Source organism: Pseudonaja textilis, chromosome 3 (assembly GCF_049901715.1).
Source record: "Pseudonaja textilis isolate UNSWEBS1 chromosome 3, rPseTex1.2, whole genome shotgun sequence".
Taxonomy (NCBI): Eukaryota; Metazoa; Chordata; class Lepidosauria; order Squamata; family Elapidae; genus Pseudonaja; species Pseudonaja textilis.
The window spans coordinates 116,328,970-116,346,894 of record NC_141992.1 but is presented as its reverse complement, the minus strand read 5'-3'; the positions used below and the strand labels follow the sequence as shown (position 1 = coordinate 116,346,894).

General features: G+C 37.8%; 1 protein-coding gene across 2 annotated transcripts in view; it reads right to left on the bottom strand.

Annotated features, from left to right (window-relative positions):
* ELP2 (elongator acetyltransferase complex subunit 2) overlaps window positions 1-17,925 on the bottom strand; it is a 58,929-nt gene that overhangs the window by 28,060 nt on the left and 12,944 nt on the right. For both annotated transcript variants that reach the window (XM_087930688.1, XM_026701027.2), the window contains exons 7-14: window positions 16,643-16,709; window positions 15,804-15,947; window positions 14,968-15,063; window positions 14,327-14,427; window positions 13,497-13,628; window positions 12,650-12,799; window positions 10,767-10,955; window positions 9,625-9,694 (exon numbers count right to left, since the gene is read on the bottom strand). In XM_087930688.1, coding sequence (XP_087786814.1) covers window positions 9,625-9,694; window positions 10,767-10,955; window positions 12,650-12,799; window positions 13,497-13,628; window positions 14,327-14,427; window positions 14,968-15,063; window positions 15,804-15,947; window positions 16,643-16,709 — 949 coding nt within the window. The remainder of the gene's footprint in view (window positions 1-9,624; window positions 9,695-10,766; window positions 10,956-12,649; window positions 12,800-13,496; window positions 13,629-14,326; window positions 14,428-14,967; window positions 15,064-15,803; window positions 15,948-16,642; window positions 16,710-17,925) is intronic.

Here is a 17,925-nt window from a genome sequence, read left to right as displayed (position 1 = left end):
TGGCAAGATAAAACATTTGCGGAAGAGGAATTCCAGTCATCCAGAATTACAATAATCAACTATGCAATTGTATTTACTCTTCAATGGCTATGTACAAGCTTACATTACAAGGCAGTAATTCTCTATATTACAGGGTTAGGCAGGAGTTTGAATTCAATTCCAAAAAGGTGCTTTGGGGCTCGGACATAGAACCTCTTTTCTCATGACAATATGGCTCCTGTGATGGACTGCCAGTCAATTCTTGGAAAAGACAGGGCTGCTTTAAAGAGCTACATTATGCTGGGTACTATGTCATGCTCCCAAATGTTCCAAAGTACCTTTTGGAACTGAATTAAATCTCAATGTCCAAAAATATAATCCACAGAACTCAAAAGGAATTTTCAAAAATGTGGCATCGGACTGAGAGGAATCCAAATTTTAGTTTTCCATCATCTGCAGAAGTTTACTAGGTGATGCTGGGTTATTCACTTTTTCTAAGTATACCCTATCATATAAGACTGTTGTTGGGTGGAATAATAGATCTTATACTTAGATATAAGTACATACCAAATAAAAATACTAATTGCTGTATCATTTCTGCATATGTAAAGCTGAATGAAAAATACAGATGCACATATTAGTACATATTATTGCAGCACTTTGGATTCAAAGATGAAAATGTCTTTGGAGTGGATAGGGCATGCTCACATTGCACCTCTCTTCTACCCCTTAAAATAGCTATATTTTTACAGGATCACCGAGGTACCCTCCTCTGATGCAAGCTGATCGAGGAAAAGGTTTCATTTAAAAGAAGTGTAGATGACTTCCATGTGAGCATCTCTAAAGTAAGTCCAAAGGACAGCTTGCCCTTACATGTCAAAAAACCAATGCAACTATTGTGCTCATGTAAATACTATTGCTTCGTTATCCTGTACAGTGGATGTTAGTTAGTGGAACATAGTGGCTCATGTGGTTAGGATACTGGGCTCATAATCAATCAGCAGGCTTGCATTTGTGCTGACCCAGCAGTTTAACCATGAGTAAATAGATGGATACCATTTCAGCAGGCAACTTAATGGGGACACGAAAGTAGTCCCCAAGTGAGCATCCCCTGGACGATGATGATGCCACTGTCTAATTCCTTCAACCCGGAAGTGCTTTGGGACTCCCGACCCAACTGTAGTAGTACTATCCTGTACAGTAAAATGTCGAAGAATCCCAGGATGGATTAGAATGGCATGTCCCTATGCCAAAAACATAAACTTGGTTCTCAACAGGAGAGTACAGACAGGGACTTCCGGTTTGAGCTTCTTCAGTGACAGACTGAAATCTGCGATCGTGGGTGGTTTCGATCCGTGCTCGCCGCTGAAGCGCCCCGAGCCAGCTGGATTCGGGACTAAGCCATCCTGTAGAGGTGGTGAAGAGGGGGGAGTCCACCAGCAGGGTTGAGGAGAGCCACATCTCTACTCCTCAGCTGGCCATTACTCCCTTTCCCGAAGGCAGTTGCAGCGGTGGTCAGAAATGGCCTTCTCAAAGAAGAACTCGACCAGAAAAGAATGTGCAGGAGGAAGAAGAGAAAGTTTTGGTTGACTGGGTTAAACTGAAAAAGCAACAACGTAAGGTACCCTGGAATTTGAACTATAAAAAATAACATTGTTCCCAAAGAAGACTTTGAAGCAACAAAGGAGAGAGGGAAGGGAAAGGATTTGGCTTTTTTTCCCTTCCCTTCCTTATATTGACAGCTAATAGATTTAAGTAAGAAATTGACAAAAATCCACTTTGACATCAATAGGCATTTAAGCTGAAAATAAAATGTCAAAGGGATAATAAAGGCTTTTGGATACTCAAAAACCTTTAAAAGCAGGAAAGGAGAGAAAAGGAAAGAATAAAAGGGCGGGATCTGGAAAAATGAAGGAGACTGCCTGGAACTAAAAGGAACTTACAATGAAACCTTAACAAGATTCCTAAAAGATACATTCTAACTGAAACTTTGTAACAAAATAATAGAACCACAGGAAGAGAAAGTGGAAAAAAGAAGCAAGAAGAAACAGCTTTGGATTATTTGGTGATTTTTGGATTTTTGGCTACTGGATTTAAATGACTAAAATCAATCGGGTGGTTGTTTAAAAGTGTTTAAAATGGCATCACTTTTAGAAGAACTGAAAATGGAACTTAAAAAACAGAAATAAGATGCACAAGAAGGAAGAGGTTCTTTTGGCTTCGTATTTCAATTTTTAGAAATTTTGAGAAACAACAAGAAACACTTGTAGAACAAGGTTGGGACAAAGAAGAAGCCATCTTTAATGAATAAGTAATTTTATGTGGGGAAAAAAAGGAAACGGGGGAAAGAGAGTGAAAAATTTAAGATTTGAAAAAACAACCCCCCCAAAAAGAATAGCTTGAAAAATAATTACAATATTAGGAAGCAACAGAAGAGAGGATCACAGAAGAGAGAATTAGAAGTAGAGAGACAAGGGGGCAAAAAGGGGAGGGAGAAGAAGAGGTGAAAGAAGGAAAGGAAAAGAAGTTATAAAAGACAGAAACAAGATATAGAGAAACAGGGAAAATGTATAAGGATTGAAAGTATAAACCTATTTGAGATAATGGGTGAAAATTTAATTGAAAAAGGGATTCTGCAAAGGTACATAAGATAGTATTGTTATATTAAAAATAGAAATAATTTTAGAAAATATGAAACAATATATGATTAAAATGATGGATAAAATACTTATTGTAATGCAGTGGAATGTTTGTTAATAAATAAATGAAATAAAGTGAATGAGAATGAAATTAGGAAAGGATGGGAACATTTTAATTATTATTAATGGTTTATAAAAGTATAAGTGAAGAGAAATATGGGGGGAAAAGAATTATGGAGAGTTTATAAGTGTTCACAAGGAAGTATGATATTCAATTGAAAAGAAATGTTAAAGATGTTAAGATTCTAACTAATATTAATGATAGAATTGAACTGGAATGGAATGAGTGTTTTATTTACTATTGTTTTATATATATATATGTTGTGATTGGAAGGATCGATCCTGTTGGGAGTTTTGACTCTGATGACTGTTAGATCGTGGATTGACGTCAGAACCAGGAAACGTTAATCTGAAGGGAGGCGTCAGGACAAACATTGATTGGAGCGAATGAGAAGGGCAAGCCAGTAAATTAGCACATTGCCTTAATGGGTATAAAAGGACACAGCTGGGCTGGTGCATTTCGCCAGGAACAAAATAACTATTTTGAATGAGGACGTTACAGCAAAGAGCTCTCTGTTTTGTTTGTTTGAATTTCGAAGGGGAGTCCTAACAGTTTCTGCCAGCCGTTGTCTTGTTACTTCTTTCAGTTTGATTTGATTATGAAACGGCTGCCTTCTGTTTTGTTTGTTTGAATTTCGAAGGGGAGTCCTAACAGTTTCTGCCAGCCGTTATCTTGTTACTTCTTTCAGTTTGATTTGATTGTGAAAACGGCTGCTGTTTGTTCGTTTGAATTTCCAAGAGGAGACATAAATATATATATATATATATATATATATATATATATATATATATATATATATATATATATATATATATATATATTTTAAGAACATAGTGTGTATTTTAAGAATGTACCAAGCAGAATTCGATTGGAAGTTATGTACTATATTGAATGTTATAATTTTAAAGGCATAAATTGAAGTTTAAATAAGAGTTGAATGGATAAAATTAAAAGATATAAAGGTGTCATACTCCAATTAGTAACTACAGGGGAAAATTCATTTAATGAGAAAAGATCATATGAAATTGAAACAGGACAGACAAAAGTATAAATATAATGATTGGAAAGACATTGAAACTTAGAAAAAGATATATAATTGAATTTAGATATGAGATAATTAAAAATAAAGTTGAGAAAACCAAGGGAGGGGAAAAATTATGGAGAAAATGTTAAAATAGTAATAAAATAGAACACAAAGATGAATATGAAATTGAGATTGTGTCTGTATGAAGAAGTGATAACCTGGGATCATGCTATTCTCAAAGAAAGCTGTTTTATTTGTATTATGTATTTGTGAAAACCCAAATAAAATTTATATTTAAAAAAAGAATAGTACAGACAGGATGTTTAGCTGATGCGCATTTGATGCCCCCAATATACTCTTTTCTGGGGGGGAAATTTTACACTTTGAGGAAATGGTTATGTTAATCATGCTTTCTCCTCACTCAAGTATGTACATTCCCACTTGTAATAATACAGGGTCTTATGCAATTTATTAAATTTCCTGGATTGCTATGAAATGCATTTCTTTCTTTTAGATTTCCCTTTGAAATCCCAATGACATAATTTTTACAATCTGGTCAAAAGCCTGGGTTAAATTGCTTTACAATTTATTTGGTTCCCTTTTTCACATGTAATGTTCAAATATTTATTCATTATTCAGGACTGAAACTTTCTAACTTCTGGTATGTTAATATAAGAATGCAGATTCAACTGCCTCCATTTTTAACTATCCCATTTATCCAGAAATGGGCAATCAAAGAGAATCAATATTTCTATCCCTCTATTGCCATTGTTTAGAAGCATTTAAGTTCCCTAGGCCTATTTCTAAAGCAATTAAAGCTTGAAGTTTCATAACAATTATGCTAACATTATTAATAAAAGTAAGCCCATTAAAAAAGGAAACACTTAAAAATATACAGAAGAGAATAATTTGATCCAGATTGAGTGTCATGAATTATTATTGAATTGCTTCTATTCAAGAATCAAAATTTGCTGAAAATACATGGGCTATTACTGAACTCAAACAATATATGTGGAAACCAAGAATTCAAGCCTCTGCCATTATTTGCTCAATTAATGCAGTGTTAATGTAGTAACTTCACTGAACAAAATAAGTTGCTCAAAATAAATTAAAATATGATAACTTACTAGAACCTGCATGACAAATAATGTAAAGCGTTAATGAATATATTAAAAGAGATCCTCTGTGGCTTATTTGAATTTCTTTCTGCTAGATTCCCTGACAGACTCAAGCCTCACACTCTCAAAATCAAACAATATGGCACAGCAGAAGACCCCTTCATACTAAATCTGAGAACTTCCACTAAACTCAGTAAAGTTTAGTTCCGAAAAGGTATGCAGAGGGTTGTACTACGAGGAGATTTTGAGACAGAAATAGTTGTATCATTAGGATCTTTGAGATAATTTCTTTACTAAGCCCTGCTCTATCAATTCACACCTGGTTTCTCTTACAATGTTAGAGAAAGGCTACGGATCCTTTCTTCTTAAGATTTTGGTGATGGATATTCAATAACAGTATGCAAAACATTTTGAATTCAAACCATTTTGAAACTGAAAGGTTCTGTTTTGATCCAGCAAAATACTGTGGACATAATATATTTAGATTTCAGCAAGGCATTTGACAAAGTAGACTACAACCTATTTCTTAGTAAGCTAGAAAAAAGTGGAATAGATAGCACCACCACTAGATGGACTCGCAACTGGCTGACAAACCGTACTCAACGAGTAGTCCTTAATGGGTCGAAGTCTACCTGGAGGGAAGTAAGCAGTGGGGTGCCACAAGGTTCCATCTAAGGCCCAGTACTCTTCAATATATTCATTAACGACTTAGATGAGGGAATAGAAGGGGAACTTACCAAATTTGCAGATGATACTAAGCTGGCAGGAATAGCTAACACCCAAGAAGATAAGCTCAAGATCCAGATGGATCTTGACAGACTAGAACACTGGGCCGTATCTAACAAAATGAAATTCAATGTAGAGAAAAGTAAAGTCCTACACTTAGGCAAGAAAAACCAAAAGTACACCTATAGATTGGCTGAAACCAGGCTCAATAGCAGTAACTGTGAGAGGGATCTTGGAGTCTTAGTGGACAACCAGCTAAATATGAGCCAGCACTGTGCAGCAGCAGCCAAAAAAGCTAATGCAATCCTAAATTGTATTAACAGAGGGATACAATCAAGATCAAGGGAAGTACTAATACCACTCTGTAAAGCCTTAGTAAGACCACACCTAGAGTACTGCATCCAGTTTTGTTCACCACATTATAAAAAAGGTGATGAGACTCTAGAAAAAGTACAGAGAAGAGCAACCAGGGTGATTAGGGGGCTGGAGGCTAAAACATACAATGAATGGTTGCAGAAACTGGGCTTGGCTAGTCTAGTAAAGAGAAGGACCAGGGGAGACATGATAGCAGTCTTCCAACATCTGAGGAGCTGCCACAGAGAGGAAGAGGTCAAACTATTTTCTAAAGCGCCTGTAGGCCAGACAAGGAATAATGGATGGAAACTGAACAAGGAGACATTTAACCTGGAAATAAGGAGGAACTTTCTGACAGTGAGAACAATCAACCAATGGAACAGCTTGCCCTCGGAAGTTGTGGGAGCGCCATCACTTGAGACTTTCAAGAAGAGATTGGACTGCCATTTGTCAGAAATGGTGTAGGGTCTCCCGCTTGGGTGAGGGTTGGACTAGATGACCTACAAGGTCCCTTCCAACTCTGATTATCAGTTAAATCTGTTAAATCTGATTATGTTGAAAGCATTTTGAGTCCAAACCTGTGTTTCTTGTATTTGAAACAGAACTGATTTCTGCTCAAAAGACCTCCAAAATTGTCACGGCAACCCACTTAATGAGACAGCTGTTTTGTGGACAAAATGAAATACTTGGCGCTTAAAAGAAAGGATTTCAAATTTGATATGGTTTAAACTCAAAATGTTTTGCATTCAATGACCTCCCCGTTCCAGATGGTAACCAGCAAAAACAAAAGCAGAAAAACTTCATCAATTACTTTCTATTTTTACGAGGTATTCCATCACTAGAACATAACAATGATAAATATGCAAAACCAATCATATATAAAATAATAACAAAATGATGAATTGGGATATGCATAATAGAGTTACCCAAACTTCAAAATTGATTTGGAGAAATGCTTAGGATAAGCCTCTACTATTCATTAAAACAACCCAACATTTTTCACATTTTGGAGCAAGCTGGAAAAACTGCATTAGAAGGTACAATGAATCAACTCCTTAAAGTAAGTTCATTTTTTTTCAGGCTTGGTAGAAGCTTGGAAAATGTAGGTGACTTTAATGAATAGCACAGAAGTATTATGAGAAGCATTTCTCAAATCATTTCCAAACTATACACATGACTAACAGGAAGGGAGGGAGGGAGGGAGGGAGGGAGGGAGGGAGGAAAGAAGGAAGGAAGGAAGGAATGAAATGCTGCAAAAAAACATCGTTTAACATAATGGGAATAAGCAAAAATAAGTTCATACCTTTCTCCTGATTTTCTCTTGTCTGAGAGAAGCCTCAAGAACAAGAATCTTCCTTTGTTTTGACTTCCAAATGATCATTATATTCAGAGCCTAAACCAGGGGTAGGCAAACTACGGCCCGTGGGCCACATCCGGCCCGTTGGTCTTTTTAATCTGGCCCGCCGAAGATTGGGGCGCCCGGTTGGAGCACCCAAGCGGGAGCCGGGAAACAACAGATCCGGGCCGGACGACGGCTTGGTGGCTGAACGGGGCAGCCAACAGCAGAGGGGAACAGAGGACAGTCCACCTGCCGGCCGAAGGGAGAGAGACTTGCCAGCTGCCCTTAGAGGAGCCGGGGCGCGCCCAAGGCGATGGGGGAACCCTGCTGGCAACTGCGGAGCAGCGGGCAGGCGCGGGTGACTACGGGTGGGGATGGACTGACGAATGGATGGGGCGGCAGGCTCGGAAGCCTTGCGGGGTCTGCCTGCCTTGCTGGCTGCCTGCCTTCCACGCTGGCAAAGGGAGAGTTTGGGGCGTCCAGGCACGGATGCGCGCTGCCTCTCCATCCCTGGAGAGCATCGAGCCGGGGGGGGGGGGCAGGCGGCAGCTTCAGCGCTTGCCGAGCGGATTTCTCCCGTATTCAGGACCGGTGCAGTGGTATGACATCCGGGGCTCGTGTGTGTGTTTTGCGTCTCCCCCTTTTTGCAAGGGGAGGTGTGTTACTCGGTTCTCCCGGGCTGACGACTGACCTCTTCCCTTTATTTACACCAAAGGGAGTGGGGGGTTGGGGGGTGGGGAATGGTCTTGCCGTGGCTGGCTGGGGAGCATGTTTGCAGGGCTGCTCAGGTGGAGATCTGGGGGTGCCCGGCTCCCCAAAGTACCCTAGTTATTTCTCGTGTACATGTTTGTGTGTGTGTAGTGACAGGTCCGATGATGTCATATGCCGCTAGGACCTCCGTTCTCCGCATGTTCGTTTTGTCCCTTCCGTAAAGAACCCTTCACTGTCAATCCGGACCGTTGGAGAGAATTGTGCTCGGATTTCCACAATTCCCACCCTTCGTGGACTGGGCTCCGTTTCCAGCCACAAACAGTTTTGTGAGAGCGTCTGCTTGACCATGCTAACCGTGAAAAAGCGCGGGGTTTACGCCAGGGGTGCTTACTAGGGAGAAAACCTCTCTTGATCGCTGTTCAAGGTAGGGCCTGGCTGACTGACAGGGGGTGGATTTTGCGGTTTCTGCATTGACACCCCCCCCCGCAAGCCTTTTCAAAGCATCTCAACTACAGTGCCCATGATCCCCAGCAAGAAGAGTTTGGGATAATGGGATAAAGTTAGGCATGCTTGGGAAGTACCCTAGAGCAAAGGCCTGCTTGACATTCTTACAGGAGCTATAAGAAAAAAGGACCTTTTCTGTTTATGTTTGATATGTACTGTTAACAAATGCAGTTTTTTATATGTATCGTATCTTGTGCTGACCCGGCCCGCCTGTCAAATTTTAAAAGTCAATGAGGCTCCCGAGCCAAAAAGTTTGCCCACCCCTGGCCTAAACTATGTCATTGTTTAAACTATGGTTTCATGAAATAAGTCAATTTGACTTTATCCAAGTATCAAGAAGTAAACATCAACCTAAAATAAAAGGACCTATATAACGCGGTCTTAAGTACTAATTCATTCTCTCAAATGGGCTTTTTTTTTTCTAGAAAATGACAAAAAAAGTCAAAAATCATAAAAGTTATGTGACTGTGGAACACTGCAACCAGTCATAAATGTGAGTTGATTGTCAAGCGCTCAAACTGCAGTGATGTGATTGTAGAGGGGCAGTGTGATGTTTTATATGGCTGGAAATGCTTTACGGGCCATAAAGTACCTTTTTCAAGGTTGTCATAACTCCAAACAGTCATTAATGACTGGTTGTAAGTCGAAGAGTCCTGTAATCGCATAAGTATATTATATTTAAAACACTGTGTGCTTTAAGCAGCTTCCATTGAACAATTCACAGTGACTGAGTTCCTGTGTATTGATAAGCAATATATCAAGCAACCTTATGGTTTAAATTGATATGTAAAGCCACATTTTGCCAATTTAACAACAAAACGGAGGCAGAAATTTCCAGAAATTTTTCCATGTAAGTTAAGAGGTTAAATTTCCAGATGATAGAAACTTTTTATCTTGCAGATATTTTAGCCTGCAATTTTCAAAATTTCTAATTATTGGAGGTGCTAATTTCCATTATGAAATTTATAATCCCAAACATTAGGAGAGCACTAAGAACTCCCCACATTAACTAAGGATCACTCATCTCTCAGCTAATTTCTCTCATCAACCTACATAGTACAAATATGATCAAAGAAGCACTCATGTACACAAATGCAGACAAATATTACCTTCAAAGATGGCCTTATTGGATAAACCTAAGGCTGGTACGGTAGCCCCTTCTGGAAGATCCACCATTTGCTAAGAAAAAGAAAATATTATTCATGATTGGCTGAATCTTTTTGTTTATAGATATAGCCTTCTTGCAAGTTTGGCCTTCAATGTAACTTTCTGTAAGTCACAAATTTAAAATGCAGTATATATGATACTAAGGAATTCCTAGAAAATCTCAAATTAATTTAAAATCTTTGCTTCAATTTTAATTTTCTAGGCCATAGAGAAGTACTATTGAGTTCATACATCATGCTAACTGTTCGACCACATTCAATGAATAAAGCACAATTATCTGTACCCTATATTACTAATATTTATTATTAGTAATAAAACCATGGTTGTAATTAAAATCACAAATACGAAACATCTTCAGAAGTAACAATTATACCATATAGCACAAATTACAAGCATTTTCTAAGAATTTTGGTGTGATTGTAGCTAAACAGATGTTCAAATTTAAAATTATATTCACGTCTCCACAAAAAACAAGTTTAATACTATGTACTACCTCAAACTCAATCTTCAGCACCACTAGGGTTCAACAAACCATAGTTCACAGATCAATGCAATCGCCTAGCCTACAAAATAAACCACATCAAAAAACTGACTCCACAGGAAGACTAGAACTCAGCCTCGCAGAGACTTGGAAAAAGCCTCTGCAGGCTTTGCAGGACAAATAATAGTCCGTTTTGTCACTTCTGGTATAACAGGAAATGATTAAACAGGCCTATTATTTGGCCTGCAAAGCCTGCAGAGGCTTTTTTCAAGTCTCTGCAAGGCCGAAAAAGGCCTCAAACTGGCCGAAGAATCAGCTGTGAGGTGTGTGCATGCGCAGTGAGGTAAGTTTGCCTCTGGCTCACGTGCTAGCACAAATGGCTCTGTGTGCCACCTGTGGCATGCCTGCCATAGGTTCACCATCACAGCTCTATGCTCTAGAAGTATACCCTAGTTCTGCCCTTGAAGTAAAGAAAATAGGAGTTTATTCAACATTTCTGTAATATGTTTAAAATTGTGCTCAAATTCAAATGAGAGATGCAAACATAAAAAGTAGTAAAACAGTATTTTTAGTTCTTTTAAAGCAACTGAATACATAACTTACACCAGAATATAATTTCTCCAGAGATATTCCAGAAATACTGCTGAAGTTCTCAATGAAATTTCTAGGTGCAGTAAACACGCGCAGCACTTTCTCATCTGCTCCAGATACGAACTGAAACCGTGCTGTTAGTGCTATACACTGCATGTCATACCCATGGACTTGGGGTCTTGCTATTTCATGCCATGTCACCTAGTAAAAGGACCATTGCATTGATACAAGTACCAATCTTAGAATCTATAGAAGCATTTAACATGTTAAGTTCTATCAATCTATTGTCAATTTTAAGTTCTATCAATCTATTGTCAAGTTTGCTGAAAATATACATTCAGTTCATTTCCCACAAAAATGCATTCTCACCTCTGCTCAGATCTCATTGGAAATACCAGGAATCTTCTTTCATTAATAAATAATTGACAAAATAACGCTGATCTGTCCAATCCTTGACAGAAAGGGACCAAAATCCTGTCCTGGTTCAAAATACAATTTTGCCCTCCAGTTTGGCCTCCCCCTGAATTTTATTTTAACAATATTTATTCCTCACTGGAAACAGAAGATGAGCAACATGATGTTGCATGTATAATGATATAGTTAAATATAAATATGGATCTTTAAAGAACTAATATTAATATAAACTTCTAAATGTTTATAGTCATGTGATATTGTCATAAACCCATAGTAACTTGACTATTAAACAATAAAAATATAATGTGCATACATTTTAGGAGAGTTTAAGAAACATTAAGAAGAGCTATTGTTCAGATTACATATTCTGTTGGGGGGTAATTATTTTAAAACTTGGTTGTAAAAATCCTAACAACTTGCATATATCTGTTTGCTACCATTCCGTGGCCAGCCAGAGTTTTGCAGTTCAGATATGCTGGCTCTAATCTATCTACAAGAGTTGTGCCCAAAACAAGAACACTGTGGCTAATAAATTTGGAATAATATGTTGGTTGCTCTGGGTTTTGGCACAGCCCAATTCAATAGGATTCTTATGGGACAAGTAGGGCAAGTTTAGGGTACCTCTCCCATCTTCCTCTACAGGGTCCATGAACCAGTTTGGCCACCAATCTTCCTAGTGTTTTCTTTTTCTTGAATTCAAGTCTTACATATCTAACCAACCCACCTACCCCTTCTCTTATATCAATCTTAGCTATAAATCTGAGCAGAACTGGAAAAGGAAGGTCCTGCGATGATCAGAGGAGCAAATTGGATATATTGTATTTGGATAGTGGACTAGTCATAACACTTCATATTATGGTGACAGTAGAATGGCCAACTGCCCTCTGTCCCCTTCCCTTCCCCAATTTTCCCAAGGTCTATCTATCCTTATCTTTGCCTTTTTCCCATTCTACCTGAAAACCCAAGCTTTAGGTCAAACATTCAGATCAAACCTGCACATTGTTGGTCTTAATAGGCAGACCAGAGCAGAAAATCAGTTCGCAGTCAGAGTAGAACTACCTCAACTTATAACCACAATTGAGCCCAAAATATCTGTTCTACTTTGCCCTATTTTATTACCTTTCTTCTCACAGTTGTCAGTACCATTGTAACTTTGAGAAGTCCTGTACATTGAGATAGGCTTTAAAAACAGAATCCTGGAAGTCGTATTATACTATCTTTCCATTCCTTCCTCCAATGAACCAGGGAGCAGTTTACCTGAGCTGCTTCTTATTATCTTGCTTCCTAAAGCTTAAAGAACATTTTAGTCCTCTTTGTCTAGGAACAGTAATTATTCTTACCTATTTTGTGAAGGTCACCTCCCTTACTCTCTCCACACATTGACTCCATGCCCAGAATAAATACTCATTTTTCTGTCTGGAAATGGACGATCTGAAACTAACTATTCCATCCACATAATTTCACAAGCTAGAAAAACATACCTCTGGGTTGTCCTCTCTTTTCCAAGGAGCAAATATTCTTGTGGTTTGGTCAGAACCAACAGAAATTATAAAGTCTCCCTTTGAATCCCACTTCACATCTTGGACACAATTAAAATGTCCTGAAATCATCACTTCTGGAGTCCATTCACTCTAAATCAAAAACATTTATATTTTAATCCATGAATGAGGTTGGAAAGTTGGATATAGTAATCCTCTTCACTAAGAACTATATCTAAAGTTGAAAATCAATTTAAGCTTTACAAAGAACATTTAAGTGTCATTCTTGGATGATAAAAGATTCTGGTTATTTTTTAACGTTTACAACAAAGGAAACAGACACTTTTAAGTTGTCTGCCTTTGAAAGCTCAGCCCAAATCTTCCAGTGATCATATGTAGCCTTAGTACTTTCAGCTCTAGAATCCTAAACAATAATTTGGAAATAGGGAGTATCCAATGGTACAATATTCAAGAGGAACATGATGAATCCAGATCAGAATGTTGTAATAAATACAAAAGTCTCTGTCACAGACCTGGGAAAGTTCTGCTATAAGAGATCATCCTGGGCCAAATAAATAAAAGCTGATGGACCCAAAAGTCATTTCGTATTGCCATTTGTTTTCCCCACAAAGGCCAAGAAGTCTGTCCAAATTAACCAAACTTATTCAACTGAATGTGTTTGCTATTTATTACAGTTCAGATGGGGGGGACCCCTCCTCAATGTACCTCAATTTATAAAAGATGTTTAAAAGTGTACAATGTGGTTATATGGAGTGAGCAAAGAGCCATTTCTTCCTATATAAAGATATTCCATATATACTTTGGTGATAAGAAATCAACTATCTCTTGCCTTGTTTGAAGAAGTCTGTTTCCAAAGATGAAGGGCTCCATGAAAAGCATGAGCAAGAATCATTGATCCATCCGGGCTGAACTGACAATCAAAAAATCCAAGTGTATTTCCTCCCACTTCTCCTATCCGGACCTTTTGAAAAAGTTTACAATACGTATGAATGCGCCTTCCCCCTGCTAATTAAGGACTATGAGCAAAAGACAAATGATCTAGAATTACATTAAAAGTGAAGTTAAAACAATGTCATTCTAGATGTATTCAAATACCATGCACAACTTTAAAAAAAACACAAGCCTTTTGAAAACAGGTTTGCAAGATAGTTTGCAAGTTTATATAAAATGAATAATTACTTTGATAGAAATATATTTCCCTGGGGGCTGGGATTAAATGCTACAATATGAAAAGTAATATAACATCTAGAAATTATTTCACACATTTTTGTATGAAAGCAGTTATTTTTAAATGCTTGATTAACTTGCCAAACCCAAAGGCAACAGCGATGTAAAATGTGCCTAATCAACCAAAGCTGATTTCCTGCAGAATAATTGTCAAATGCTAAGCCCGTTCCACCCTTCCCTTATCCAGTGTAGATTGCTTCCATGTTTAAACTATGCAAGATTTCCTTGAGACGATGGCTGACTAATCTAGTTTCAACAAAAGTTCCAATATCCACTTAAAAGGTAACTTAATTTATTCTTGGGTACATGCAGCTCAAGACTCTTAATGCCACACAGGGAAGTCATTTTAGAAAGGAAGCAAATGAAGTCTGGCTATTTAGCTCTTTATTTCTTTTGATGATACAAACAGGGGAAATGAAAAACCACGTCTACCTGTTCCAACCACACTCCAGATTCATCATCTGGAGACCAAAGGATCACCGTTTTGTCCATTGAAGCAGATAGTAACCTCATTGGCTGTACCATCCTGCCATCTACAGTATCAGGAAAAAATAACCCCATGTTTTCATTCATTTTTGTCAAATACACCTGAAGAAAACCTTAAATAGGAAGTCTACAAGAATGCCACACAAAACAACTATACATGGCTGAAGTTGGAAAGAAGGTCGCAATTTACAATGTCCTCGAAGATGTGCCTGGACTAATATCTTGTAAATTGAATCCTGGATACTGTGACTCTCGGCAGTGCCTATTTTACATTTATGGATTTAATCAAACTGCACAAAATTTAACCTTGATCCTAAGAGAAGAAAGCAGTCTTGCCCAAAATAATTCTCTTCCCTGTAATTATAAGCTAACAGATGCATACTAAATGACTGATACAACCTTTGGGGCACAACATAAACTTCAACATAGGATGAAAAAAGGCCATAATTTGTTGTATCACACATTTTAAACTTTCTATGTTTGAGGTAGAAGGAGTAGCTCAACATGGAGTTCTCCATTTTGACAATGAATTCCACATTCCTTGTCATCGCTACCAGTAACTCAAATTGGAAACCGCATACTCTTACCTTTGAAATATGGTGGCTGCCAATGAACTCCATATACCCAGTTTTCATGGCCAGCTAGCACTGAATCCAAGGTAACTGCAAAGGATTTATCTGCACCTATCACAAAACAAAACAAGTGGAAAAGAGTGGGAAAAAAAATATTCCAGCCTGTCTTTAAAACAATCGACTTAACTTGTTTGTATTTGAAACTAGATGTACCAAGTAAAAGCTTACTGCCAGAGAGTTCCCACATTGCAAGTTGAAAGAAAATTCTGTTACATGTGTTGAAATCAATCAGAATGGAAAACAAATGTCAAAGAGTAAATTAATTGTCAAGATTTATCTAGCCATTGTATAAATGACTCAGCCCTGCAAATAACCCAATGACAAAATTTATGATCCTCTGTCTGTGAATTCATCTGCCAAAAAAAGATATGAAGAGGGCAGAAGACTTCTGTATATCCAAGGTTCTGGATGCAAATACATGTTTCACACATAGATAAAATGTAACACATAGCTGACATGGAAAGGAAAAACAACATTCTTTCACTATATTCAGTTGGATGTAATATTTTCTATTTGATTTATGGAATATATTATTGTAAAGAATGTGGGTGTATATTAATGTAAAGAATACAGCATAGACAAAATTAAATTCATGTGCAAGAACAGATATCTATATCATGGGGGCATCAATCAAATTAATTGAAAAAAAACAACGAAGTGAAGCTTGTGTTTCAGCTAATTAATGGCACATTCTTCCACAATGTATTAGAAGAAAGGCATGTTATATTTTATTTAACCATGCTGAAACCATTTTTATTTGAAAAAAATCCAATATAAAAGAACATATTTACCATTGCTATTTTTTATGGTGAAAACATTCTCTTTCAACCTAATAGTGTCCTCATCTTGGATTTCCCCAAACAGTGAAGTTGCATGCATCTTCCAGATTCTTATCAGACAATCTTGAGCACAGCTTGCCAAATACAGATCTCCATCTTTTAAAAAAAGTTAAACCAGTAATAAAAGGAAGAATTTAAAAGGGAAATTCAGTGCACGACAGAAATCAATATTTACAATGGTTTCTTAATAAACAAAACCAGAACCTTACTTTTTGCAATGGTTCATTTCTCTAAATTACATTATGAGCCTGATGCGGGGAGGCTCACAGGCTCACTGTGGGGGTCTGACTCACAGATGGACACAATACAGAAGCCTGATGATGGCAGATGAGATTCTGCTGAAAGGTTGCTACAACTTTAAAAGCACAACTACAATGACGTGGGAAAATACCCAAACAAAGCTGAGTAATAGATAGATAGATAGATAGATAGATAGATAGATAGATAGATAGATAGATATAATATATAATATAGATATAGATATAGATATATAATATAGATATAGATATATAGATATAGATATATATAGATATATATATATATATATATAGTTATATAATTATTACAATTTATATATATATATATATTAATTGTAATAATTATATAATAACTATATTTGTAATAATCGTGTTCTGAAGTTCCATATAGTAGCAGAAAAAATATGGAAACATGTATGGAATTCAATTTCTCATCAGCATTATTTTAAAATATTTAACTGCCCAGCTTCTATGACAGCAAAATATAAGAAATCCCCCCCTGAAGTCTCATAAGCCAGACTGAATGACATTTACCACAAAATGCCCATTCAACTCCTCTTATCCAGTCCTCATGTCCATGTAGTAGTAAAGATTTCTGAAACTGAAACAAACAAATAAGCACCCTCAATATGCAGCATAAACTTATATTGCAATTTTCCATTGTGTAGTTTGGCAGTTCACTAACATTCAATTTTGGTACTTTTTGCAGCTTTCCTGGTTTATGACCATAGATTACTCTATCATAGTAAATTCGTTACTGTAACATTGAAGATTCTTCAATCTCAGAGTCTCTCGAACATGTTGGAAGTATAACTCCAGGACTTTCATTCCTCATAGGGCTTGGAACTCAAAGCATTCTGATATACCAGCGTTGGCAAAACCTTTTTGGCACCCAAGTGCTGAAATGGGAGCATGCATGCGTGAGGTGGGGAGTGCCGGAAAACAGAAGAGCAGCTCTCCGGCACGCATACACATGCTGAGAAACTAAGCTTCCAGTTTCTGGCACATGCCTGCACGCTGGCCAGCTGGTCTTTGCACACACATGCATGCCAAAAACCAGAAGACCAGGTGGCTGGCGGGAGGCGCATACGCATGTACAGAACAGCTGAGCCGGGCAACGGCATGCATGCCCACAAAGAGGGCTCTGTGTGCCACCTGTGGCACATAGGTTCGCCACCACAGATATAGGGTGTCAAGCTGGGACACAGTTTGTTTTGCACAACCTTGTTTCAGAAGCCAACGCAACTGCTGGAATCCTGTGATACTCACTTCTATCCTATGCGGTAAAGTTTCCTGTGATTGCCCATATACATCCAAGCTCAATTCAAAATGAAAGTAGTATTTTAAAATGCTAAAGAACAGAAATCAGGTAAAGGAAGGAGCATACTGGCATCTTTGACTTCTGCCGCATTTGAAAGCAAATTCGGATGCCCGAACCTCCCAAAGAATTTTCTGAGGTCACAGGGGAATTTTGCAACCTCACAGACAGCTTTACTCTGCGCTTAGCCTACAAAGTGGACATGACTGGTTGTTTCTATGTGGGGTGCCAAGGGCTCAATTCCCTTTTGAATGCGATTTAATATTTACATTAAATTGCTCCGGGAGGGCACATATTATTTGAGGTAAAGTAGTATATAATCAATGTACTGATGATACCATGCTGTACACACAGCCACTCTGGGCTCTACCAGGCATGCTATCGAAGTCCGGAACCTGTACATGGAAGTATTTTAAGCACCAAAATTGTCCAATTGCCTCAGACCAATCTTTGGCTGAAGTAGAGGACTAGAAATAAAATGGGTTTCATTACATCTAAC